This window comes from Stylophora pistillata, chromosome 5 (assembly GCF_964205215.1).
Source record: "Stylophora pistillata chromosome 5, jaStyPist1.2, whole genome shotgun sequence".
NCBI lineage: Eukaryota > Metazoa > Cnidaria > Anthozoa > Scleractinia > Pocilloporidae > Stylophora > Stylophora pistillata.
The window spans coordinates 24,455,376-24,483,349 of NC_142523.1; the positions used below are offsets into that span (position 1 = coordinate 24,455,376).

Genomic DNA, 27,974 nt, shown 5'->3' on the forward strand with positions numbered 1-27,974 from the left:
CAGACGGTAATACTTTTTTATTTTAGCATCTTCTGTGATGAGCTGCAGATTTATGCAGCAAAGGAGGTAAAATATATGAACTTCATATATTCATTGCATCTCAAAGGAGGTAAAAGAGCATAGGAAAAGGGATAACATGCGTAAAACAAATTAACAATTTGACGCATAACTCTTTTTGTACAACATTGTTTTCAAGGTTGTATGGCGTGGTCATCTTGGAGTGGCGTCTGCAAAGAGAATTGCAGTGGCGTCTTACAGAAACGGGAAAGAGTCGGTATGTGACAAGAGGAAAGTCTTAGAATTTGTTACTCGAAAGTGCAATCACGAGTTTTTACCTTCCTTTTACAACTTCAAAGACTGTACAGGTATTCAGTATAAGCTTTAACTCAAATGGGGAATTCTCATGTATAGATTGCAATATAGACTGCAGTAAAAGTCAGTGGCATTACGCAGTGTGCAATAGATTGACAACCAAGCATGAACTATTACTGACTATGGTTTAGCAAAATATAAAATACCTTCCAGAATTCAACTGCTCAAGGACTCAGCAATCGCGGCTTTTTCAAAGTAAGTGGTTTTATTTGTAAGGGGGAAGTAAAGGATTCCTCGTGCGTGGATAAAAATGTTCCACAGATATCCCTTAACTGGTCTTTTATCGACTTTCAAATTCTTTGTAAAAGATACTTTGATTTTATTATCTAAGTGGATAAAGTGAATTGGCAACCACAAAGATAAATAATAATAAAATAATAAATTAAGAATGGACATTCCACTGGGTGGCTCTTCCTTGTCCACTGTTTCCAGATCGAATTGGAATTTGGAATGTTGGTTTTTGATGAGGGAGGAAAGCCGGAGGACCCGGAGAAAAACCCTCGGAGCGAGGACGAGAACCAACCACAAACTCAACCCACATGTGACGCCAGATCCGGGAATCGAACCCGGGCCACAGTGGTGGGAGGCGAGTGCTCTCACCACTGCGCCATCCCCGTTCCTCTGAAGCTGACGTTTCGAGCATTAACTCTGACGAACGGATAACACTCGAAACGTCAATTTAGAAAATGTTTCGGCGCAGGCCAATTTACATTATCAACTCAGTTTATGAAACCCTCCCACTGATGCAGCACCACAATTTATTCAGAAACTTTACCTCACCCCATTCCTCCCGTTTATCGTTGCAAAACAACATAGTGCACGCTTATTAATTTTTGTCGCACGAAGCGAAGGCAACTTTTTTTTTATTTTGGCGAGTGAGTGCTTAGTAGTTTCTAAGTTGAAATCATAGCTGCCATCTTTGACTTTTACGGCAGCGGACAACGGGAGAGAAAGAGAAATCTAAACTGAGCGACAGTTAAATGGAAGGAGAGAGGAGGGAATGGAATTGATGCTGCATATAATCATTAGTTTCCTTTACAAAAGACTTCCTTCTGAAATTAATTCTTTTGTGAGAGGTTTTCAAAAACCAGAGTTATACTGGACAAAATATGGGAAGCAGCTTTCCAGATCGTGGTTGCAAATAGATCCTAATTTACTTTTGTTCTTTCATGTTAAGTTTATTTTCCCATTTTTAAATTATGCTTGTTAATTCCGTGGCCTTTGGTTATCTTTCTGCTTTAAGGCTCTCCCCGGATCATTGCGCCTCCAATAGACCAATCTGTTACCGAAGGATACCCTGTAAACTTAAGTTGCGTAGCCACAGGTTTTCCAACACCAACATTTGCCTGGACTTTTAACAATGCTGACCTGCCATCTGGTATCCATCAAACTGATCAAGAAGGAGATTCATTCCTGGAATTGCCAAATGTTACAAAAGAGATGAATGGAACTTACAAGTGTACAGCAAAAAACAAAAAAAATACAACAAGTTCCTCTGCAACACTGCTTGTTTATGGTAGGTTTTATCAAAAAATTATGTTGTTAAATTAGCATAAAGATGGATGTAAAGGTAAAGATGTTGGAGATGACGGTGGAGATGAAGATGACGGTAAAGGTGAGAAAGGAGGGAAATGGGAGCTCACGGGTTGTGCAGATGGAAAATTACCACAGATACTCCTTCCCACCCCTTTATAAACTATCACCTCCTAAGAAACAGAGATTTTTGCGAAACAGAGGACATGATTTTACTTTACCTGCTGGTAAAATAGAACGCTTTAAGAGATCCTTTATTAATAGGTGTCTTTTTAATTTTATTTAATTGTAATTGATCTTAAATTAATTGTTTGCAAAGTCACACGTAGGCTGTGACTACATGAATGAATGAATGAATGAATAAAGACTCATTATTATTATTATTATTATTATTATTATTAGATAGACTGCTTCCATACTACACACAAATTGGATTATGAACTGATGTGTACAGACAAAGAGACCCTGAGGTTTCATTATTATCGAGGTTAGAATTTTCTTAAGCTTGAGCAATGCAAAGATAAAAAATGCGAATGTCTAACGATGTCCTGCCTGGTGTTTTTACATTATGTAGGATAAAACTAAGTCTCGAAGGAATTTTTTAAGTATAAAAATATTCTCTAGAGTATTCTTAATGGCTCTAAAAGCTCTCAATGTTGTTGGATATATTTGGTAGCGCTATGCGTTTGTTTATAGCGTTGCCATCTCGCATGGAATGCCAACCTTCAAGAATTAGTCCTTGTTGCCACGCCAATGATCTGTCAATAATTTCAACATTCTCCAAATCTCTCCGGAGACTGTGAAGCATATGGTGTTTAGCCAACAAAGAGTTTCCATCCAATGTTGCTATGGCCTTTGTGTTTTCTTTAACGCGTGTTCTTTTAGCACGCGCAATGCGTGACCAACGTAAACACAATCAAAATCTGAACATTTGATCTTCACACGATTCTACTGGAAGCGTCTTCCTCGATATTGTCTTTTGACTTTTTGAGCATGCTCGAGATGGAGCGGATAGGCTTATGGGCGATCTCGATGTTGAAAACTCGAAGAACTTTAATTTTGCGACTTTCTTGAAAAATCATTTGGCATAGGGCAGGATTTTCAAGCCACACTGGTCAGTATCATTCATTTCTTGGTTATCCCGCCCTATGTATAATTCTTGCTGAAGTTTCATTACTATCGAAGTTAGAATTCTCTCAAGTCCGTGGAAACTCAAAATTCTATTCCAGACTCGACAGGATTCCGCTATTTGAGTCAAATAAGTAGATCTGGAAAGATTGATAAAGGAAGCTGTTACGTGCACGAATGACCAACAAATGTCCGCTAACAAAGCATATATCAAAAATAGACTCCCGAGTACGATATATGGCACGCAACAAAAATGTAACAACAAGCAGTTACCCATTTTAACTATTATTTAATTAGTTTTACATTGTCTAATTTACTTAGGTTAAAGATTAAGTTAAGCAGTTCATAAAGCAGGCTTACAATCCTTCATGCCGTGTAAGTGTTCGTCGTCTTGATCAACTTCCAATTCCAACATCCGCCGACTGAAGACCACAGCGCTTGGCTTTCTTGATTTATCGCATTCTTTCCTTGTACACAAATTCTTCCGGAGGACTCCATAGTAAACTCTGTATTCTCTATCTTCTTCCTCTCTCGACTATCGTCTTCTTCATCTCTTTCTTCTCTCCGGATGTCGCAAGGTCAAAGGGTCATAGCCTCGTCACATCATAACTTCCACAAGTTGAGTCAGCAAGCCACGAGGGTAAGCCCTGGGGCAAAAATCTTTTGTACTTCTCACAAGCCAGCTTTTATACATTTACTTTAGTTATCTAGAATGCTCTATTACTATTTATAGCGTATTACAAGTTGTACTATTTTTGGAAACTGCTGAGTCACATGAAAGAGGTTTCTGGAATATTGCAGATTATAGATAATTCTAGAAAAGTCTGGGATTGCGTGACAGATTCAGTAAAAATAACTCGATCCCCGTAACAAAGGAAAAACTTCGAGTAGTGGCGCTATCGTCTGTTGATGAATACGAAATACTTCAAAATATGCTTTGTACATCTCAGCGGGAACATTTTAACGAAGATATCTCTGTGACAGAGAGATCCATGAGGTTCAGAGTAGAGGAGAAGGATTTGAAAACGAAAGTGAAACTCAAAAGCCATTTTGCGTGTGATACAAAAGTTAACAATCTTGACAATAAACAAGGTCGTGGAAACACAAAAGAATGCTTTCATTCCTGAACGAAATATGCGGTGATATGGCGATCAAATGTTCGAGATAATTCCCTTGGATATTTACCTCTCTCGCATGTATCCCCAGAGTTGATTTGCAGAACTTTTGAACTGATAATGAGACTAAGTCGATTGAAATATACGAAAAACATTATATTAACGCCACATCTGGATCGGGTCGTTTCCATATTATTGTTTATTTGTTTTTTTTTTTGTTAGTTTGTTTTGTTTTGATACTGCATCTGTAATTTTCATGTGACACTAGGATTTTCATCGATTTTCTCTTTCCCAATGTAGGAAAAGCCTCTGCTCAAGTTGTTCCAAAGACACATCTAACACTCACAATAGGAGAAGTCCTCACATTGACCTGCAAAGTCAACAAGAAAACCGTAAACATAATATGGAAAAAAGATGGAGAATCATTTGAGGAACGAGCAGTTATAGATACCCGATTAGATGAGACAAAGAGTATACTTGTTATTACTAAGGTTGTGGAAGAGGACAGTGGTGAATATTCTTGTGAAGCAAGTAACATGCTAGGAACTGTGGCTCGTTCCTCTGTTACATTGGACGTAGAAGGTAAACCAGTGTGACTGCAAGGCCATTGCTGTAAACTAAAACCTTTTTATGTTTCTAAACTTTTCCATTGTTGTTTTTGTTGTTTTCTCTTTCATCTTCTTGAAACTAAAATCATCAAATCAAAACGAAGTTACAAACAATAGCAGCATCTCATACGTGGAAATGACTATATCATCTGTTATGATGATATTTTTTGCATTTCGGGTACTTCTCCAATTTGAATTTACATTTACACGGATCTTTTAACCACTTTAAAAGCAGTCTCACCAAAAAAAATAGATAAATAATTAAATAAAATAACTTTAAAAAAGTAACTCCGATGTCCAGAAAACATGAATATGTCTTTCGGTGCATGTCAGAGTCATTGGAGGTGTATTATATTTGTCCTCACAGAACTACCCGCTGTCAAAATATTTCCAAAAGAGCTACCTTCCATAGTGAAAGGAGGGAAACTAAAATTGACTTGCCTATTCCAGAAAGAAAAGAATGTAAACTGGAAAAAAAGATGGTGCCACTAACATTTAAAACGCAATAGTCAAAATCGAAAAAGGGAAATTAAGAGCAATATCACCATATCAGATACTGAGCCTGGTGATAGCGGTAAATATTCATGTGAGGCGTTCAACCAAGCTGGCAGTAGATTTGCTGAAGCAATGGTAAACATAATGGCACGAAGGAAACTCGCTGGTCAGAGTTGTCACAGTGTATTTTCAAGTCATTTCCTATTGTACTGTATTGGATGTTTGTTACCATCAACCCATCTCTCTCTCCTTCCATCAATGGTCAAAATATTATGCTTCTTCCTTCTTTTCTTCTTATCATCTATCTGCCTCATTCTGCCAAGACAAATAGATAAATAATTCTACCCCTTTAGCTTTATACCCCGAGAATTAACGACACTGGTTGCCTTTGTTAATAAACTAATTTGCTTCCTACATGGAATGCGCCAGCCCCAGCAGCTCCTTCCAGCAGTTCACTGGAGTGGTACTATATTGGCGGACCTGTGGCTGCTGTCATTTTCCTGCTGGCCCTCAGTACATACATCAAAAAACGCCGTGCGACAGGTAAAAGGAACTTTAAAGAGGTGCCATAGGTTACCCGATGAAAACAAGATGTTTTGAGTCGGCAATTGTGAATTTTTACATGTCAATGTTTAGGTTTCTAAATGAGTTTTTTTTTGTCAAGCCACATTCTGCATTTCCAGAACTGACGTCGAAGGTCACTTTTCACTCCCCGCAAGTCCATTAATTAGCTAATAAAATGACCTGAAGGTCGTAAATTATATCCAGCTAGTTACCATGGCAAGCCACCTTATTCCTTTTTAGTTTTAGTCATAGTCTAAGATAAGTTAAATTTGTTCTTTTAAACGAGTCGTAGGCTTTGACTGAGTTAATGATAAAGCCATTTCTTCCATCTTTTTCTACATATCCTTGGAAAAAAGCTTTGCAAGAGGTGCCCAGCAGGTTGAAGTTAGTATATTGTCTTTGTTTAATGGTTACTTTGAGTATGTTGTTATACCTAAGGTTTTCAACTTTTGAAGAAGTCTGTGCAGAGAATTGGTAACCGCCACTGCCGAGAAAATTGTGTCGTATTTTAGCTTGGTCCTTCTTGTAGACACATTTTAAATATTACTTTTTTACTCGATTGTAGATCGATCCCTATATTTAGATAACATTTTGGTTGGCGTTGGTTAGTGATTTACTAACCACTAGACAGGCACGTAAGAGGCACGGTATTCAAATGACGTACAATGCAAAACACTAAGTTGGCACAAGGTATCTTCAGATTCCACACACTGTGTTCATTCAGTGTTTTTTAAAAAATCCAATCTCTGGCACTGGGATGATGTGGCACAGTGTCAGTCAGTAAACTAGTATCCAGATTTCACCTATTTCAACAATTTTCCATAGGCAAACGAGAATTTTACGACGGGCTTAAGATATTATTTCATAGACACTCGCATGGATGCCTTTTTATATACAAAAGAGCTAGACTTAGAGACATAAGGAGAGGTAGGTCACAAGCATAGTTAAATTTAAGTCGTAATTCTATCTGCAATTATTCAGTGAAGAGCAAGATAAAGTTGAAATGGGTCAGGTAAACGTAAACACAGATGAATGGGAGATTGCAGTTGACCGTCTGAACTTTCGCGAGCCTATTGGCAGAGGGGCATTTGGCTCAGTGTGGCGAGCGCTACTGGGTCGGTCCCGTGGCAGACGAGGAAATCGTACCGTCGCTGCCAAGTGTTACCTGCGTAAGTACATTTTTAATATCTCGCGTTATTGAAAGCATTGATTGAAGTATCCTCAACAATCAGAACGCGCGTTGCGTTCTACCTATGTTATGAAAGCATATAAAAGTGGAAACTTCTACTGAAAATGATTAAGTCTCACTTTAATTTCATCCCACCTTCAAACACGTTCTCCCTTCTTGCGGCGGTTGTCGTTGGTCAATATTTGAAGGCAGATTCCCCCTGACGTCGAATATTTTGCAATGTTGCCCTCTGAGAGGCTTTTGACGGAAAAGATCTTGTTATGCAACCTCAAAGAGGCCAAGAGGGCGTGCAGTTTTGGATATACAAAAACTCGAACCATGTGTCCATACATGATGTACATGACCAAACTTAACCAACTGATTTAAAACTGAATCACCTCATTACGTAAATTAAATTGCGGACCGGTTATAAGTCGTAAAAACGAAACAAAACTGATCAATAACAACAAAACCATAAAAACAAAACAAAACAAAAACAAAAAAAAGCAAAAAACCCATTAAAATTTAATTTTTGAAGAAGCAACTTTATATAATACAATCAAATTGAACAAAGGATTGAGTAACATTTTAATTAGTAGAGACGATGAATCTAGCTGAAGAAATATCATACTAATGAAATATCGTACAAATGAAGAGAAACGCCAACTATTTTTTTTTCTTAGCAAACATGAATGAGTTTTTGAGTTTTGATTTAGATGTGTCGACCTTATGCACTGTAACATGTGCTAATTATTTAACATCAAATATTCAACACTTTTAAATGAGAACTTTAACCTTAAAATAAATTGTTCCTATGAATACATCATTGCATTGTTTGTTTTTGTGGTTTCCTAGCAATCTCTGGAGAGGAAGGAAGGAAAGCCCTGCTGAGAGAGATCGAGTTATTGAAACTCTTTGGAAGAATGGGCCATGAGAATGTTGTTAAGTTCATTGGCTGTGTTACAGTTGGAGGTAATCAGCTATTGTTATTATTGGAATCCGCTTAGTCACAGTAAGGATAAAAACATCACTGAGGTGAACTGCTGGTAGCAAAATTCTGTTACTACCATGGTGAGCTAATTCAAGAAATATTTACATTTTCGTGTGGTTTATTCAGTCTTTTTTCTAGCTTTGTAACATTTACGTAGTAATGGTGATAAAAGGTTCGATTTAGGATGACATGTCTTTTCCTATTGATCTTCGTTCTCTTTTTGTATGTCTTTCAGTTCGTCTGTCTGTCCGTAGTTCTCTATGTGCCGTATGTGTCTGTTTGTCTTCACACTTCTTTCCGCGTATTTCCTTCTTTCTATTTTCTTTGTCTCTACTTTAATTAATAACAGGTAGAAACTACCATATGATTAAAATAAGCATGTACAATTTAGAACAATTTAGAATTTGGAACGTCTTCTCTGTTTCCTTTATATTGATTTGCCAACGCTTTCTTTTTTAACTTATTTAGCTCAGCCAATACTTATCATGGAGTACCTGTGGAGAGGTGACTTGCTGGGTTACCTCAGAAAATCCAGGGGGGTATTCGACCACTATCATCGTGGGGTCGGAAGGGTCGACCACTTGACAACATATGACATGGTGCTGTTCGCTAAACAGATCGCACATGGTATGACATTTCTCGCGTCTAGAGGGGTAAGTGCTCAAACTCCTCTTGATTTGCATTACGCAATCGATCACCACACGACTAAAATGATCAGGCACATTGGAATCACTAAGTCACACGAAAACAGTCGGAAACATACCTCTTTATTTCTTTTTCCTCTCTGATGGGAAAAATGCTTTTTCTTTATTTATTTCGTTACCGGTCCATCGGATCCTTTTTTCAATTTCAGATAATTCATCGCGATCTTGCAGCTCGCAACATCCTTCTCGATGAGCATCGTGTATGCAAGTTGACTGATTTTGGGCTCTCTTATCAGGATTTCAAATACGGCACAGGAAATGCCAAGAAGGTAATTTTCAGAATTTTTTAATCACTTTTTTAGGGGATTTTTATTTGAGTGTCATCAAATACATCATATACCATATTGTGAGGATAGCTTCCTTAACGTATAAACCTGAGGTATAGACGAGAAATTTGTTTTGGGACTGTTGGTATGAAAGATTCAAATGTGAAAAAACTAAAACGAAAATGAGCGTCTGCCAGTTAATGACGTCAACTAGGCCTCTCTTTTGAAACTCAAACCAAACGTGAACTATCCTGACGAACCTTATTTTCTTTTATACCGTCTTACCGCCAAATCTGCGTCCCTTATTAGAATGCCATTCTGATCGTTTCGAACCTTTCACACAAACAAAAAAAAAATGTACACTGTACCAAAGGAGTAAACGCAGGGAATAAGAAAATCGTATTTGACAAATAATAATAATAATAATAATAATAATAATAATAATAATAATAGTAACAATAATAATAATAGTAATAACTACAACTAATAATAATAATAAACATAATAATTATTAAAACACTGTGTGGGGGACTTTACCAGACTGCTAAGCATTTTACAATCAAATAAAGACGAATCTGACAGATGCCTCCTCCCCCTAATTCCCACTAAACAGGCCAGACCACATCACAGTAATCTCGTGATTGGGATCTTTAACGTCCTCCGCCTAATCAAACTAACTAATGAATAGATGTAGGAGGCGGGACCTACAGTTTATTCGTCATTATCCGAGAAGACTAGAATGTCTATCCGTCTCTTGATGTTATAGAAACGTGGCACAGTCTCCTTAGTTAATTTTAAGACCATGAGTGTTGGTCCGGCCGGGGCTTGAACCCTCGACCTACTGCACAACAGTCCGTCACTCAACCAATTGAGCTAACCGGGAGGCGGATCTTTCAAATGCAGGTTCTCACAAATGTTCTTTTAAGTCAAGAATACCAATTCAAACATGTAGAAGGTTAGAGTAGCACAGGAGATGTAAAGAAAAAGGAGGACGTGATTTTTATTTAAAGAAATGTGTAGAAACGCATGTGTTACTCTTAAATTTATCGCGACTCCTTGCATCTTTGGTGAAAAAAGGATATAAATCTTTATGGAATATATTTCAGATATTGCTTTCCAGTGTCTTTAAATGACATATGCTTATACTATTCTAAATACTCACCCAGGGATGTATCCCAATCAAATGGAGTGCACCCGAGATTCTTTACGGCCATGTGGAACGGCTGTCAACCAAAAGTGATGTGTACGTACTGCACTCGTCATTATATGCATTATCAACCTTTTTACGATGCTTGCTTGACGAATTCAAAAGTTTAGAATAATTAATGCTTTATAGATCAGGGTCCAGTTGTTCATAGGCCGATTAGCACTAACCCAGAGTTAAATTTTAATCCAGGCTTCTAAATTTCTCTGATCAAAAGGCGTTTTGGGATATTTTTCGTAATTCCTTTTAGGACATTCAATCATCAAACTGTAGACAAATGGAATTAAACTAAATTTTCTTTCAGAGCTTTCAGATCTGAAATCAAATTTCACACTAACCCTGGGTTATCTTAACTCAGCTTTGAACAACCCGGCCCAGAGTATCATTAGGATACGTCGAGCCGGGAAATCTGAGGGTAGAACTGCAATATAAGATTTGGATTAGTATTAAGTTTAACAGGCAATATTTCAGTGCCCCTGTCTGAGGAAGTGTTCCAGGGGCTAAAAGTGGTGGTCAACCGATTTGACTGAAACCTGGCACAAAAAGTGAGTGAGATAAGATATTTCAAAAGCCACTTTGTTTTGCTTCTCAAACTATTTAGGTTTTCTGGGGGAGGGGCCCATTTTTTGCCTATGGAGCAGCAAAAATTCATCCCTCTAGGTGCTAAAAAACTCCACTGGTAAATTGTGCCGCCAAATGAATTTGGCAATGGACTCTAGATCTACTAAAGTGGAGATTTTATTTCATAAATGTAACTTTTTTCTCAAGCAATTAGACTAGAGTTAGGTCAAATTTGAGATGACAATCACGACCAGAATTGCTGTTTTTCAAAAAACCATAACATTTACCTCCCTTCTTGCATAACTGTCATACCACATCCAGTATGTACTTAAGTGAGTCAATTTAGGAAACACAGTTGAGAAACATTTGACTTATCGAGGTTTGTTAGGTTTTTGGCAGAAACTCTCCATGCCCCTTAGAGGCCAAGCAAAATGGATTTTTTAGCATAATTCATGCTACAAACAGACCAAATTCTTGACATAAAGCCTTGATTTTGTATTTGGTGAGTGGAAATGAAACATTAAAGCCAAATAAGTGTCTTTGTTTAGAGATACCTCGACTCATAGCCTGCAAATCCTCTAAGAAGACCTATAAATAGCAGCACAGGCACTTCATAACGAGCCTCACGCCGTTAGCAACCAAAAAAAGTCTAGGTATCCAGCAGAGAATCCGTACTTTTAGTCCGCATTCTCTGCTGGATACCAGTGGCTTGCTTGGGTAAAATTTTTTATCGTATTTCGCTCCTAATCTGATAGAGGCGTCAACTTTTACACAATCATGTCATCATCCAATGGCGTGAAAAGGTAATTAAAGAAGCCGTATCCGAAAAAAGTGTACATGGCCGGCGCTTAAAAATAGTGACAAGACAAAGCGCTCGCCCGGAGTGTGTTGCGGCAGTTACAGTCACGTCGAAGAAACATTTCTTAGTCAATGCTTGCGGATTCAGCTAACTTCATTAATACTGACATAGGCTGCGACGCTTATTTACTACGACATTTAACTGGCGGCCTGAGTGTTTTGTTTTCTAATCAATTTTACCAGATTTTTGTTTTCGGATCGGAAACAAAGTAAATTCCAGAACCGACGACTTTTTTTCCGCTGTGTTCGGAATCTTTGACAGCTGACGCTTGGTGCTGTAATTTTTGAGCATCCGGTTACCAGTTATTGGGAATAAACTCGGCGTATTACAACCTATAATTTCTTTTGCTGTTTAACGCAGAGTCCACAATACATGGCGGCTTTTTCTCACTGATATTTTATGTCGCATTTATAGTTTACACACTGTTCCAGTTTTTTTAAACGATATTCATGCAGTACACATAAGATTCTTTGTCACTGGCCTTCATATGACCTATATTGGTGCCGGAATCCTCTAGATAGTTGCGAGAGATTACAGACATTATAGGTATGATGTGATTAACGCACTGGTGTTGAGAATCTCTTTGCGCTACCTCCTCCGCAATGATGATTAAAATCGTGAATAAACAGAGACCGGGGGTAATAATAATTGTTTTCAAATCAAGATAGATGTTGAACAAGCTGACAAAGCTTTTAAACAGACAAAGACCAGCTTTCGTTTAATGACACGTTACGAACAAGTTTAAACTCCCTTGAACTTTAACAGGGTTCGTACTGTCTTGCAAGTCTGTTAATTTCAGGGCAAGTCCCCCAATGAATTTAACCAATCCTTAGAAAGTCCTTGAATTTTTATATTCTAAAAGCTTCTTGAGAGGGGTGGGACGTTGACTTTTTCCGAAAAACCAACTTTAAATACTGAGTCAAGCGCTGTGCGCTAGAGTGGTTTGGAAATTAACATAGAGCGCGGTAGATCCAGTAACGCGTTATTGACCAAGCAGGAAAACTCAAACCTGAGCCAAGCGATAAGAGCCAAGCGAGAGCTTGCCTGCAGGTTACACAAAGACAAAATGGCTGCAACGCTGGCCACCGCAGAAAACGAAAAATAAGCAAGGGTTAATAGCCAATCAGCTCACAGAATTCGCTGCATCTTGCACCGCTTGCGAAGCCAGCCATATAAAAAGGAAAGATAATAGATCGGCGTAATATAACTCTTAAAGCAAGAATCTCTCCCAACATATTCATCTAAGGTAGTAAAAGTTTAAAATGTTATGAAAGCTGAAAAAGAAAGGGTTCCGGTGTCGCGCTTATTCGGAGTTACAAGTTTGAATGGCCAAGGGGTGGGCACTTATTCAAGGAAATACGGTATATCGATCACTTGAGGCTGTGCGCGTTACTTCGTGTTGTTTCATACTTTATATTATCTCATATTACCCAGTTTGTCAGGAAATCAATCGTCGTCGTGTGTTTACGCCCTACAAAAACGTCGCATCAGAGTTTCACGATCTAGCTTCGCAAAGAAATGTACCAGCAGTGTTTTGCCTTGTGTTATTTATTGAGTTTTTTTGGCAGCATTTTTTGTTTTGATATTCTCTTCCCGTCGCGTCTGCAGGGCGACTTTTAATAGTAAATGAAGCTGTTTTTCAAATTTTTGTCTCAAACGACTATTTATTCCTGTCGCTCTGCTGTAGATATAGGTGAAGAGCTCAAATAATAGAAAAGTTTGCGTCACAAGAATTTCTTCACATTATATATGCCAGAAAACCTCAGGCATTACTCTGAATGCCAGAACTTCAGCCTGGGTGAACCAGAAAGGATAGACAATACTTCCCTATATTAACCATCAATGAAAAGCTAAGTAAGTCAAATATCTCAGAGGCGCTCAGGCATTAAACTGAATGCCAGGACTTCAGCCTGGGTGAACCAGTAAGGCCGATAGACAACACTTCCCTAGATTAACCTGTGAATGTCTAAGAAAATAAGAATGTTAGGTATCCCAGAAGCACTGAGGGATTACTGTGAATAGCAGAACTTCCGTTCAGCCTGGTGAACCAGAAAAGATAAACAACACTTCCCCGTATTGACCATGAATGAAAAACTTAAAGTGTGTTGTATATCCCAGAAGCGCTCAGGCATTACACTGAATGCCAGGACTTCAGCCTGGGTGAACCAGAAAGGACAGACAATACTTCCCTATATTAACCATGAATGAAAAGCTAAGTAAGTCAAATATCTCAGAGGCGCTCAGGCATTAAACTGAATGCCAGGACTTCAGCCTGGGTGAACCAGTAAGGCCGATAGACAACACTTCCCTTGATTAACCTGTGAATGTCAAAGAAAATAAGAATGTTAGGTATCCCAGAAGCACTAAGGGATTGCTGTGAATAGCAGAACTTCCATTCAGCCTGGTGAACCAGAAAAGATAAACAACACTTCCCCGTATTGACCATGAATGAAAAAACTTAAAGTATGTTGTATATCCCAGAAGCGCTCAGGCATTACACTGAATGCCAGGACTTCAGCCTGGGTGAACCAGAAAGGATACACAACACTTCCCTATATTGACCATGAATGAAAAGCTAAGTATGTTGTATATCCCAGAAGCGCTCAGGCATTACACTGAATGCCAGGACTTCAATATGGGTGGACCAGAAAGGATAGACAACACTTCCCTATATTGACAATGAATGAAAAGCTAAGTATGTTATATATCCCAGAAGCGCTCAGGCATTACTCTGAATGCCAGGACTTCAGCCTGGGTGAACCAGAAAGGATAGACAACACTTCCCTATATTGACCATGAATAAAAAGCTCAGTATGTTGTATATCCCAGAAGTGCTCAGGCATTTCACTGAATGCCAGGACTTCAGCCTGGGTGAACCAGAAAGGATAGACAACACTTCCCTATATTGACCATGAATGAAAAGCTATGTGAAACTTTGTTATATATCCCAGAAGTGCTCAGGCATTACAGTCAATGCCAGGACTTCAGCCTGGGTGAACCAGAAAGGATACACAACACTTCCCTATATTGACCATGAATGAAAAGCTATGTAAGCTATATATCCCAGAAGCGCTCAGGCATTACACTGAATGCCAGGACTTCAGCCTGGGTGGACCAGAAAGGATACACAACACTTCCCTATATCGACCATGAACGAAAAGCTATGTATGTTGAATATCCCAGAAGCACTCAATCATTACACTGAATGCCAGGACTTCAGCCTGGGTGGACCAGAAAGGATAGACAACACTTCCCTATATTGACAATGAATGAAAACCTAGGTATGTTATATATCCCAGAAGCGCTCAGGCATTACTCTGAATGAAGGACTTCAGCCTGGGTGAACCAGAAAGGATAGACAACACTTCCCTATATTGACCATGAATGAAAAGCTATGTGAAACTTTATTATATATCCCAGAAGTGCTCAGGCATTACAGTCAATGCCAGGACATCAGCCTGGGTGAACCAGAAAGGATAGACAACACTTCCCTATATTGACCATGAATGAAAAGCTATGTAAGTTATATATCCCAGAAGCGCTCAGGCATTACACTGAATGCCAGGACTTCAGCCTGGGTGGACCAGAAAGGATAGACAACACTTCCCTATATTGACCATGAAGGAAAAGCTATGTATGTTATATATCCCAGAAGCGCTCAGGCATTACACTGAATGCGAGGACTTCAGCCTGGGTGAACCAGAAAGGATAGACAACACTTTCCAATATTGACCATGAATGAAAAGCTAAGTATGTTATAAATCCCAGAAGTGCTCTGGTATTACTCTGAATGCCAGGACTTCAGCCTGGGTGGACCAGAAAGGATACACAACACTTCCCTGTATTGACCATGAATGAAAACCTAAGTATGTTATATATCCCAGAAGCGCTCAGGCATTACTCTGAATGAAGGACTTCAGCCTGGGTGAACCAGAAAGGAAAGAGATAATTTCCCTCTATTAACAGTGAATGAAAAACTAAGTTTGCTATATCCCAGAAGCTCTCAGGCATTACGCCGAATGCCATATAAATCTTAGAAATATGACAAATAAATATATATCTCAGAAGTGACCAGGCAACACTAAACAAAATAATATTGTTTCAGGATAAGACTTCAAGAAAATAGATTTTTTTAAATGATACAATGTTGACTATGCCTTACTTCAATGGGTGCACAGAATTTAAAAATTAAAATGTCATACACTGCAGGCAGAGCACATAAATTAACATCACATGGCTCCTCTTCAAGGAGAAAGAGCAAGTCATCTCTTAACCCCTTCCATCTGAAACAGACAGAAAACAAAACAGTGAATAAAGTTTCCACCTTTATAATCCAAGCTTACCATATTTTTGCTGGTAACTGGGTAAAAGTGAAGAACAGCTCCCCTAAAAGTCTGTCGGCCAACTTTCGGCCAACTGTCGGCCGGCAGTATGCCAACTGTCCATCAAACTAAGTATCCCAAGTGAAATTTAAAGACATGTATTCCAATAGAAAGTGAAATACCATACTGCAAGCTGGAACTTTTTATGCATGTCAATGCAGAAATGCAGAGTTGTACCTACCCCCCAATATTTGCTTTGCTCTTTAGGAAACACTCAGCAAAGGCTTCCCCAAAAGGAACATCAGGAGAGGCACATTCCTACAAATAAATTGCATGTATCACTCAATAATGAATTAACTGAGCTAAAGTCATATAATGTTTACTACTAATGGTAGATATATAATCACTGTTCACCACAGATAAAATATGTTCACTTTTATGGACACCTTTCGTCTGCCTTTCTGTAAAGTCAAGAAAGCCAAGAAAGCTCTCACTAATTGATTATAAATAAATTGCATAACAAATACCAGTAGGCTGAATATGTTTTGTGTTATTGTATAATTCCACTATGATGCATGTCATTTAGCATTGCAGGTATAACCTACCTTAATAACTTTGCAGAATACACAGCACTCTGTGTCCAATCCTTGCTTGCAAAGTTCATTGATATATTTTTTGGCATCACCAGCTCTTTGCTTGAGCAGCATTATCAGTGTTTTGTAATCAAGAGTAACTGTCATGAAAAAAGACAAGAAGATAACAAGAAGTTGAAGTTAAAATAGCTACACCAAAGATCTCAAATGTTATACTTTCCCAGATATTTTCTAACACTGCCAAGCATAAAATGGATTCAATAATTACTATCACGTAGCTAGACATGTAACATAACAACATTGCAAAAATAAAAAATAATAAGATAAAAAAAATATAAAGAGTCAAGATTGGCACACACAAATAACCTGGAAATTTAACTTTAAAGCATCTTCCATTAACTACTATTCCAGTTTTCTCAATGGCATCCCTCTGGCGATTTAAATCTTTTATCGTAGAAAAATAGAAATGAAATAAATTATAATACTGTCAAGACCCTATCAAGGAAACAAACCCGAAATTTCTCCTAAAGTAGCCATAAAAAGTGATCTTACTAGAAGACTTAGAGGCTCAGCGTAAAATCAAACTCAGCCAATTATGTGATTTTCCTGCCAAGCAGAGATGAGTTCTGATACACCGTGAAACCAGCATTCACAACGAAACATAAGACAGCAAACTCACTTTTTCCAATCTTAATAAAAATATGAACGTTATGACTTACCCCGGTTCGTCTTAGCTTGAAAATGCTAAGTAACGTTTGCCAAGCTTTTCTTGATCCAGGATTAAGAATTTATTTTATCGATCAACCAAAGATATCTCACCACTTCTCCTTCTTCGAATTTCTGCCGGAAGATGGTAGAAACAACTCCAAATAGAGAGGCGATGGCCACTTTGTTGTTCTGAACATATCGGTCATCGAAGCTTCCGCCATTTTTTAAAGCTGGACTGTACAAAACGCTTGGAAAATGTGCCACCAACAGGCTACTTCAAAAAACTTGCTGACTCTTACGCCACATTTCTTGAAATTTAAGATAAACCATTCCCTTGACTCATATGGAGGAGAATGAAGCAATTCAACCCTTCGAAGTTTCAAGGGATCCATAACTGCACTCGACCGCGGGAAACTAAACATTCCCGCTTTTGCTTACGCATATTAATATGAAATCCAATCTCCAAATGTCAATAGGCCGAACCAGCCCCCTAATAAACAAAAGGCTTCATTGTACCCAGCAGGAACAGAGATTGCACAAATTCAAGCAACTACTCAGATTACTGCGAGCAATTATCGAAAAAGGCTGTCAAGGCGATGATGGAAACGTATCCGGTTTATGACGTCACTCCATAGCAACCAGCCTTTTCGAATATTTGAACTTCCGTTTACCTGTGGCTCGTGATGGTGTTTTAGCAAAATAAAGGTACTTTTTTCCTATGAAAATCTTGTACCCATCATAGAGCAAAAATTATGATGTTCTGACCTTGGTATGACAATATTTTAAGATGCTTGAATTTTTTCTGACCTATGTTTGTTAGACCATATTTCCGTACATATTATACTCCAAGCATGCAAAGGCTCTTTATTTTGTCAGGCCATTTTTTCATTGAAAATAAAGTGACCAGAAAAGTTAAAAGATGATCTACCTCTGACCTTTGAATAGACTGGATAGCTCCCGCAAATACCATGCATACATAAGCTTGTGTGCCGCAGTGAGCACTGTCCAGGTGACTTGTCCTCCACCAGAGATCTTGGGTACTTTAGAACTGAATAAATGGAACCATCCAACAAAGAGAGAATCCACAGTCAGAAGAGCTGGATGACAAAAAGTTATTTATGTTTATATGTAATATTCCAGACGAGACATGAGATGATGCCAATAGGACCCGCCATTTTGAACGTGAGAGTATTGGGACTGGACCGAGTGTCTATTCATCCCCCTATTCAAACGTAAATGTTGTTTGTGTCCTTATCAAATATTAAAAGTGTAGCGATAAGAAGTTTCAGGATAATTTTACGATGACGCTTTGCTCCTTTGGAGGGGTAAATGATCAGCGTGTTGCCGCATCATAGGCTCTGCACGAAACAGGAATGACTCGTTTGCTGTCTTGCGATAATGACATAACTGCTTGGTTAAAACACAAGTACAAGGTTGTCAGGTGGGTTTGGGGCGAGTAGAAGACCGGGCGTTACCAAAGCTACAAGTACAGATAATTCAAAGTATCAGAGAGGGCTCATACACGCGCACAAATGTAGCAAATGGCTTTTTAAGCACCACTCTCGCCAAGAGCGGTCCTCTGAGCTTCCCTTCCAAAAAAAATTCTCCTTGATTTATTTCTTATGAAAAGAGCTTAGGACACATGTTTCAAAAATAGTTTGGTTGTTTTCTAATTCGCTTTTGTATGAAGATTTCAACTTTCACGAACTCTCTGCCAAGTGAAGATTAGCAAAGACGTTGCAAAAGCAAAAACTCAGACAACTACAGTCATTGTGCAAGTTTTTTGAAGTTAAAAATAGTGCTAATCGTAGGGCGTTGTATTATGAACCTCTTCTACAGTTAGCAAATTCCTGTGATTGTCACAAGTGATAGTCAACAAACCCGCGTTACTCAGAACTCAGTGAAGGTTGCGTGACTCCTCGACTTAGTCCAGTCCTCTCACCCTCTCGTCCAATATGGTGGGCCTGTCGATACAATAAGAATCGCATCTCGAGGTTTTGCATGGCATGTTTCAAAGAAACTGCAACACAAAATATTTTTTATCCAGCTCTCCTAACTGTGGGTTTCTTATTTACTGCCCGATGATTTGACGTAGCAGGGAAATCGGATGGATCACAGGTCACCTGTACGCCATTCACTACACCTTTTATGTATCATCCTGCTCTTTTACTGATGCCATCATTCGTATTTATATGGGCTAGCAAAGCTATGAAAAGTTTAACCGTCGATCTTCTGTTAATGGTCGTTTTCGTTAATCTCACGTCATATTGCATGAAGAAATTGGCCTGACAAAATATGGAGACAGCTTGTTTGTGAGTATAGTATATACGGAAATATGACCTGAAAAATACAAATCAAAGAAAATTCAAGCATGTTTAAAAAAGATTGTTATACCTAGGTGAGAACATCATCACTTGTGCTCCATGATGGGTACTAGGTTTTCAAAGATACAAAATTATCTTTATTTTGCTAAACCCGGGTGCTTGTGGTACTACTCAGAGGCCTTCGTAGAGCACTTGTAAGCTATGAGTCCAGGTATTTTGGAGTGATGACGCTGATTTGGCTTTAATGTTTCATTTTTACCCAATAAATACAAAATAAAGACTTTATGTCAAGAAATTGGTCTGTTTATAGCATGAGTTCTGCTAAAAATTCCATTTTGCTTGGCCTCATAGGGGCATGGAGAGCTTCTGCCAAAACGCTTAGAAAATCTTGATAAGCCAAATTTTTCTCAACTCGTTTAGATAAATGGGTCACTAAAGTATATACTGGATGTGGTATGAAAGTTATGCAAGAGGGCAGGTAAATGTTATCCTTTTTTGAAAAATGGCAATTTTGGGTTGTGATTTTGACCTCAGATTTCACCTGACTGCAGCTCCAGGTCCCTCTCTGTCTCATTACTTGAGAGCAAAGCTACATTTATGAAATAAAAGCTCCACTATAGTAGAGTCCATGGTCAAATTCATTTGGCAGCACAATTTACCACTGGATTTTTATAGCATTTTTTCGAAATGCTACCTGGAAGGCTGGATTGTGTTGCTCTATGAGCCACAAATGGGACCCCCCTGAAACTCTAGAATAAATAGCCAGAGAAGTGAGCCAAAGTGGCTTTTGAAATATCTTATCACACTCAACTTTTGTGCCAAGTTGCAGCCAAATCGTTTGACCACCGCTTTTGCCCTGTGGTGCATTTTCTCAGACAGGGACACTTAGGAGAGGTATTCAAGAAAAAGCAAACATTGGAATAAAATAGGGATTTTTCTATCTAGTTACTTAAGTGCCGTGTGAAAAGTAGCGTAGCTTCAAAAATATTTTTATATGTGCTAATTGAAATAAATGTTTTATTTAAAATACGAAAGGTAAAAGTGATAAACTTACCGTTCGTAGAGTTTTTTTCTGGTATTTTTGTACTGCTATGCATACGAGGGGTATAATTTCAGAGGAATTTTTCTTTTCGGAGAAGTCAGCGACGTAAAAGAAAAGACCGACTTGTTTATCATTTGCAGTTAGTGGGAATAATGAATGCTTGAATGGTATAAATATCGTCTTTAAAGTACTTGCAATACGATAGAAGTTGTTTTGGTTTTCTCCAAAAGCATTCGTTTTATAGAAATGAGTAGACATGGTTGTCGCTGCGTGACTTATGTCATGCAATTGTTAGATTTATATTCCTTAAGGCAGGTGGTTTGAAATTTCTTAACTCGAAGAGTTGCTGGAAATTTTTTATATGAAATACAAATAGGAGGAATGAGAGGTTTTGTGTTCAGATAAAATTCATATTTTTTTAAACTTGTTACTACTTGTAGGCAAGTACCAATAAAACGTAACGTCACAGTTAAATTCATCTGATAAAACGCAACAAGAACTTAGTTTAAATATTTTGAAGATTGGAAATTTGTTGTTCATTTGAATCTCTTGTTATGGATTATTGTGGCTACAATCCAAAAGACAGAAAAGGGAATAGGCGAATAGAACCTTTGCTATCGTGTGACAAGGAAATAGCAGGGCATTTGGCTCATTTTTCATTCACTGGTGTGTTCATCGAGTAGGATTTGATATTGAATACAACAGCTGTTTTCCAACGACCCAACGATGTTGATACATGGACAATATGCCCATTTCATCGCTCAAGACTTGGTCTTGGATAAACTCGAGGGGGAAATCCTAAATGCAGAGTGCCAGTAAATATTTCCAGGCGTGCCATAGAGTAGTCAATGATGTCGAGCAATGTTAACTCTGTACCACGTCAAGTCTGGTATCCATTTTTTCAGATCATTGAAACCTATTTTACCTACCAGAATGGACAGCACTTGTCGCCTTTTGGATCAGTTATTTGCATTCTTATAACACTCACAAAGAGCTTCAAGCAAAGTGTAGTCAAGACTATCATCCACGCCTTTAAATCTCGATCTTGCTAAACAATCAAGTACTTCATCAGGTTGCCTGAGAGCTAGTTCATCGAGGCAAGTGGTGATCATACGTCATCCTTTATTGGTATTGTAACGCTTAGTGCGCTCCGAGGCTTCATTCTACGGAGTAGAAAGTACAAGTCGAATGGAACTGACATCTCTTGATTCTAAATACATATTCAGTTTGTCTCTTGGGTGACGACAAACTAACAACCAGAGACATGTCTACATACAATGCATAATCTGTAATGTTTTCAAAGCAAAACTATTAAAATATGAAAAATAGAACTGAAATACAAATGAATTAGAACATAACTAAATGATAGATGACAAATTAGATTATTTTACTTGAGTTTGTACCATGACTAATGGTAGTACAACTCCCCTCGCCTGGCTGATACTAGCTAACTGCAGGGCGTGTCTACAAGGGCGGAGTCTACTGAATGAATACAACTTGGTGACGCAATTGTTAACTATTGAAAAACATTCAATATAGATTTTCGGTGCGTATGCTATCAAGAAGAACAATAATAATAAAACAGGAGTTAAACTCGATCGCAAGGAAATAGGATAATTACCTGAACCAACCGGAATAAGATGCCCTGACTCGTGAAAATTAACTGAGAATCCTCTTTCCTTAACCCTCTGTCCGCTTTGGGAAGCTTCTTCTCTTTATGCCCGGAAATATCTGCTGGCACTCTGCACTTAGTATTTACCCCTCGAGTCCATCCAAGACCAAGTCTTGAGCGATGAAGTGGGCATATTGTCCATGTATCAACATGGTTGGGTCTTTGGAAAACAGCTGCTGTACTCATTATCAAGTCAAATTCGGTGAACACACCAGTGATTGAAAAATGACCCGAATGCCCTGCTATTTCCTCGTCACATGACAGCAAAGTTAGTATTCGCCTATCCCCTTTTCTGTCTTTTGGATTGAAGCCACGATCATCCGCAAAAAGAGATTCAAATAATAACATTTTATCTCACTAGCACATATGAAAATAGCTTTTTGAAGCTACCCTACTTTTCACACGGCACCTAAGTAAGTGGATAGAGAAATCCTTATTTTATTTCAAATTTGAATAGTGATTCTATTTTTTTGTGAAAACATAGGGAAGACATTTTTTTAAAAGTCTGTGGAATAAGTAGATTTTTCACTACTTTTACAAGTACAAGCGAGGCCTATAAAAGTGGGCTAAATTCGGCCTTCCAATGAAGCTAATTATGCCTAAACTGAGTTTTATCAATTTTCTCTTAAAGAAAAATTATTCAACAAACTACCTATGTCTTGGTTTGTTTTACCTATAGGCCTACCTAATACTAGAATATGAGCCAGCTCAATTTTTTGACTGTTGCCGGTGATTTGTGAATTTGTCTGATTTTTGGTGACGTCTCTTAAAACCTGATTATGAGGAAAAAGAGATGAAAAGATAAATGGATGATCAAATAAATAACTATGGATTTTTTATCTTTAAGGCTTTCTTTATATCTTGATAAACATATTCTAAAACATTTGAAGTGTCTGAATCAAACTTTATTTTTCTGCCCTAGTTGACATGAGTTGTCATCCCTCTATTTATTCCACAGGTGGTCTTATGGCATAGTCCTGTTTGAAATCTTCACAATCGGTACTCAGTTCACTTATTTGCTAGGTTACTTTCAGAAAATATAATCGCCGAAATTGCTTGCACTATGGCTAGTTGAAAGGTTATACCATGAGCAGCTACAGAAGCATTGCATAATAGAGAAGTAATGGCAATACTCAATGTCGCTGATCAATAAATTATTTTAACACATTGTTTGAAAACCTTTCTTCTTCTATCTTTTATTTGATGTAAACAGGAATATTTTTCGATAACTATCATTTTAACTCTGAAATCATTCCGATCGTGCCAATAATTGAGATGAAACTGATTACAACAAAACAGTCATGTTCTTTTATTTGTCCACAGGAGGCATTCCATACGAAGGATGGTCTGAAATCACGATAATGAGAAAAATCTATCAAGGTTACCGTTTGCCAAAGCCTGAACATATCGACGACAGTTTGTAAGTTCGGCTTCTTCTATATAATACTGAACATGGGTTGTACAAAAAAAATATAACGTTACATAAATAAAGTGAGATGCGATAGCTATCGTGGTCGGGTTTGTTGTAGCTTGCATTAATTTTATCAGATGATGAAAAAAGCGATAATGGTGATGATGATGATGTAAATACTTCGTGAACCTTAAAATATGTTCAGACTGAATAAATAGCCTTTCAAAAAAATTTGCGATATCAATAAAAAAGACAAAAAAAAAAACAAAACTGATTAATCGAAACTAAACAAAAGCAAAACAAAGTCAAAACAAAACAAAAGCAAAAAAAACAAAAACAGAACAAAGCAAAACAAAACAAAACAAAAAAAATGGAAAAAACAAAACAAACAACAAACAACAAAAAGACATTTTAAAAAATAAGATTCACGTCACCCACTTTAGTCAGTTCAAGGTTGATGAGACAAGTTTAGAATAAGTTGGGTTTTTTGATCCAAGCTCCATTTGAGCTGCAATGTAACAAGGTAAATCAAGCAATTTTTCTTTTGGTAAAGTTAGCATTTCAGGTATAATTGTAGCTAGTTGTGGTTACGCAACTCTTACAGAAAGATAATTTCATTGTTTTCCTATAGATACGCGGTGATGTTAAGCTGCTGGAAATATCAAACTGCTGCCCGGCCACATTTTGTGAACCTCTGCAAAACAATGGATACCTATCTTAAAACAAAGGTTTGCCAAACAGCATCTTATTCAGAAAATACATCGTCGGTTCTGGGTTTTTTGCGTTGTGCATTTTGGTGTTTGTTTCTCTTTGTTGTCTTGCGTTTGCATGTTTGACTAGTTTTTCTCCTTTCCGAGATCATTTGTATATTTTCATGAGGTACAGGACAGTGTACTAAGATCACAGGTAATTTCATTAACATTAATTATATTATAATAAAGCTTGGATATAATGCGCTCTGTCAATGGCTGAAAGAGCGTGTTCTATTACATTACTAAACACGGAGCTGAGCTAAAGCTGTCTGCCATCGGCCAATTTGTACTTCGACCCTTTTCCAGACTTCTCTCTACTTAAAAACAATAAAGACCTATTGATCTATTTTTATTTATTTTTCGTTAATTGAAAGCGAAGTTTCGGAAAAAATGACCCGGCAAGTAGCTACAGAAGCACCAAACAATAGTTTGTAAACGAGCCAAGCGCCGTAATTAACGTTCTCGGTCCTTGATAGGAGACAAAAGTCCTTGAAAAAGAAAACGAAAGGACAACTTGAATGTTTTCGCGCTGAGTCAGACTGTGAGCCTTTATACGGTAATAAAACTGAAACACAGGCAACACTTGTATAGTTTATATATTTTCGTTTTGAAAAACATAACAGAACATAAAAGAGTAATGAAACTTGAAAATATAACCAAGCTAGCATAACTGTTGAAATTGATACAAATCATGATTGTGTGAAGAGACTGTTGATATCCGGTCATCGCAGTGAGGCATGCCTCAGAAATCTCAGAGAAAACAGCTCAGGGCTCACTCTAATGTCCTTTCCGATACGTTGAGTGGAAGGCCACATCAGTAGCAACAGCCGTATGTTACAACGCTGTCATGCCGAGCTATCTTCAAGTTCCTAAGAATTTGGCAGTCGTTCATTCATGAAACATACGCCTCGGGCAGTTTGTTGCTAATTGCTATTTCAAAAAACTTGCATGTTTTTATGAGACACGATTCGAGCTGATCTCACAGTGCATTTCACTTTCAGATTCTCTATCAAGAATAGTAAATGTTTTTAGATTGGAGTTGCTGAACTATTTAAGTTTGTGAACTCTTACAGATTGGGAACTTTGATGATTTGACATTTTTCACGGCTGAAGTCTTATTCAACCAATCGAATTACTTGAAGCATTCTCGCACAGAATCCGATTGGCTAATTGTGACACGTTTCGTGGGAGTATAGAACATAGCAATAACCCTTTTGTTTGGTTCGAAAATTAGAATTTGTTTTGAAAATAGTAAGGAATGGGTTGGGAATTTGACAGAATCTTCATTATAAAGCAAATGTTAAAGAAGTAGCTAGAAACAACACTCGACTACGTCTCGCGTTTTCTCCTAGATTTCTCGGGCCGCTTTCTTTACAAAAGACCAGAGCATAGTCAAAGCTTTCTTATTTGTTGATTGATGGCGAGTATGGAACACCTATTGAAGAGACACTTTAGGAAATCTGGAAGAGGAGGTCGACCTTACCTGCTTTTGTTTCTGTATCGATTTAGGCGCGTAAATCGGTTCCTGTCTGTGCAATGTTCATTATCTATTAAATGATTCATTTTTGGATTGTTCCTGGCTCCATGGTTGACTTCATTAACTAACTAATTAATTCCTGATTACCTTCTAATCTTTATCACAGACATATGTGGATATCGTGGACATGGAAAAGTATGATCACGATAAGTACAGGTTTATTGATGATCGTGGAGCTGTTGGAAATCAAGAAGATGCAGGACTGGATGAGCAAGGAGCAGCTGCAGCAAATCCCAACCGTGAGGTGGGTGAACACGGTGCTACTGCACATCCTTTTGTGGTTGAAATAGACGATGGCGCTACAGCTTTCCTTGTCCCAATTAGCATAGGAGATGAAGGAGCTGCTGCAACAAATCCCGACCGGGAAGTGAGTGAACACGGTGCTACTGCGCATCCTTTTATGGTTGCAAAAGACGGCAGTTTAACAGCTTTCCCCTTCAGAGTTAACGTAGCAGACGAAGGAGCAGCTGCAGCAAATCCCGACCGTGAAGTGAGTGAACACGGCGCTACTGCGCATTCGTTTGTGGCTGCAATAGAAGATAGTGCTAGAGCTTTCCCTCTCGGAATCAAAGTAGGAGAAGAAGGTGGGGCAGCACATTCTTTTCAGAGTGATGAAAAAGATATTGATGTCTCAGCGTACCTTCACGAGAGTGATACTTTACCATACCTCAGCGAGAACGAGGAGGAAGATTTAGGTGACTCCGAGTACCCTCTTGGGCTTGAGGAAAAAGCTATTTACGACCCTGAGTGCCCTCTTGTGATTGAGGAAGAAGATATCGATCCTTTGCCATCTTCTTCGGTGATAGATGATAACGGTCGTGGTACTCTGGCATGCCCCTTTGTGACTGACGAGGAAAATCCTGATTGCTCAACATGCTCTCTCATGATTGAGGAGGAAGAGTCCAGCAACTCAGCATGCTCCCCCATGATTGGGGAAGAAGGCTTGGAAGCCACAGTATGCCCTCCTCTGTTTGAAAAAGATCCCAACTCTGAAGCACACCCCTTTGCCACTGAAGAGAACAAACCTGATGCCTCACAATTCCCTCCTGTAATCGAGAAAAAAGATGTCGATTCTTTCGAATACCCTCCCTTGACTGAAGAAGAAGACCATGTTGATTCCACCTCTCCTCAAGATGTCGAAGAAGGTGGAACAAGCAAACCTGAAGCCAATGCTGATAATCAAGATGCTGCAAAAGTACAGTCTGTAAAGATAGCAGGAGGTGAAGAACCTAAGACTTGCCAACTTGAGAACACAGAGGATGAACAAGAAGATATTGGAAAACATGTGGAGGACAAAGGTGATGCTGTAGACCTTTGTGATGAAGAGGTTGGTGTGCAAGAGAGTAATGGTTATCAACTAACGGCCGTGGATACAGACGAAACCGGAAATGAAGTGGACGAGGAGTTATCCGAAGCAACTCCTCTTGTGCAGGACTGAGGCATGATACCAGGATTGCTGAATCTCCAATGTTGTAGTCGTATATTACTCAGTAATAGCTTGTGGCCTAGACTTTGAGAACCTTAGGGTTGCCTTTTTGTATCTCTTTATTTTAAGATGTAATGTTCATCTTACAATTATAATGCTTTGTTAGTAATGATAATCATTTTTATAGTTTGCAAATGGAGGGTAAGTGGAAGTTTCCTTGAAAGAAAACTTGCTTATTTACTTCACTTTAACAATTTTTAGTTTAGCGTTTTATTCACTTGTTTCACCCGCGGGTGCTTTATCTGTTATCGACTGTAGAGTGATAGAGACAAAAAGATACCAAAGAGAAGGCATCGCTGTTTAGATAATTTTTATGACTAAGTCAGACATGTTGAATGAAGTAGTGAGTGTTTTCTAAGTATAAGTAATATTTCCTAAGTTTTGTAAGTGCAATGTACAGAAGAAAAATGCTATTCGTTTGTTCGTCTCAATGCAAAGTTATTGTTCAGAACTCAAAGTGACCGTTATGGACGACAAATAAATAGATGTTGACATCTCTTAAGCCACCATCAATATTGACCCTACTAAAAATAATTAACTTGTAAAACACTCTGTAAAT

General features: G+C 38.2%; 2 protein-coding genes across 5 annotated transcripts; one reads left to right on the plus strand and one right to left on the minus strand.

Moving 5' to 3' along the window:
* Positions 1-182: 182 nt before the first annotated feature.
* LOC111347239 (fibroblast growth factor receptor 2) lies at positions 183-27,974 on the plus strand. Its single transcript, XM_088761417.1, has 15 exons — positions 183-274; positions 526-567; positions 1,616-1,888; positions 4,449-4,730; positions 5,681-5,794; positions 6,172-6,199; positions 6,797-6,984; positions 7,839-7,955; positions 8,443-8,627; positions 8,828-8,947; positions 10,111-10,187; positions 23,188-23,228; positions 23,553-23,649; positions 24,272-24,368; positions 26,036-27,974. Exons 1-15 carry the CDS (start codon positions 202-204, stop codon positions 27,365-27,367), a joined length of 3,066 nt encoding a protein of 1,021 aa, XP_088617543.1. The 5' UTR covers positions 183-201; the 3' UTR covers positions 27,368-27,974.
* On the minus strand, positions 12,958-17,505 carry LOC148730960 (uncharacterized). Of its 4 annotated transcripts, none has more exons than XM_088761432.1 (5): positions 17,203-17,505; positions 16,496-16,623; positions 16,132-16,208; positions 15,731-15,851; positions 12,958-13,524 (listed from the first exon to the last, which is right to left on the minus strand). In XM_088761432.1, exons 2-5 carry the CDS (start codon positions 16,595-16,597, stop codon positions 13,474-13,476), a joined length of 351 nt encoding a protein of 116 aa, XP_088617558.1. In that variant the 5' UTR covers positions 16,598-16,623; positions 17,203-17,505; the 3' UTR covers positions 12,958-13,473. The 4 variants fall into 4 exon arrangements, with proteins under 4 accessions (XP_088617558.1, XP_088617559.1, XP_088617557.1 ...); XM_088761433.1 differs by lacking the exon at positions 12,958-13,524 and adding an exon at positions 13,776-13,886 and having other exon boundaries at positions 17,303-17,505; XM_088761431.1 differs by lacking the exon at positions 12,958-13,524 and adding an exon at positions 13,776-13,886 and having other exon boundaries at positions 17,203-17,502.

Coding starts and splice junctions, on each gene's coding strand:
- LOC111347239 (XM_088761417.1), top strand. CDS start 202: ATGGCGTGGTCATCTTGGAGTGGCGTCTGCAAAGAGAATTGCAGTGGC. Junction 4,731..5,680: donor TGTTACATTGGACGTAGAAG/GTAAACCAGTGT, acceptor GGAATGCGCCAG/CCCCAGCAGCTCCTTCCAGC. Junction 6,200..6,796: donor GAGGTGCCCAGCAGGTTGAA/GTTAGTATATTG, acceptor GCAATTATTCAG/TGAAGAGCAAGATAAAGTTG.
- LOC148730960 (XM_088761432.1), bottom strand. CDS start 16,597: ATGCTGCTCAAGCAAAGAGCTGGTGATGCCAAAAAATATATCAATGAA. Junction 16,209..16,495: donor TATTCTGCAAAGTTATTAAG/GTAGGTTATACC, acceptor ATTTATTTGTAG/GAATGTGCCTCTCCTGATGT. Junction 13,525..15,730: donor AATTCTGTGCACCCATTGAA/GTAAGGCATAGT, acceptor AGACATTCACAG/GTTAATCTAGGGAAGTGTTG.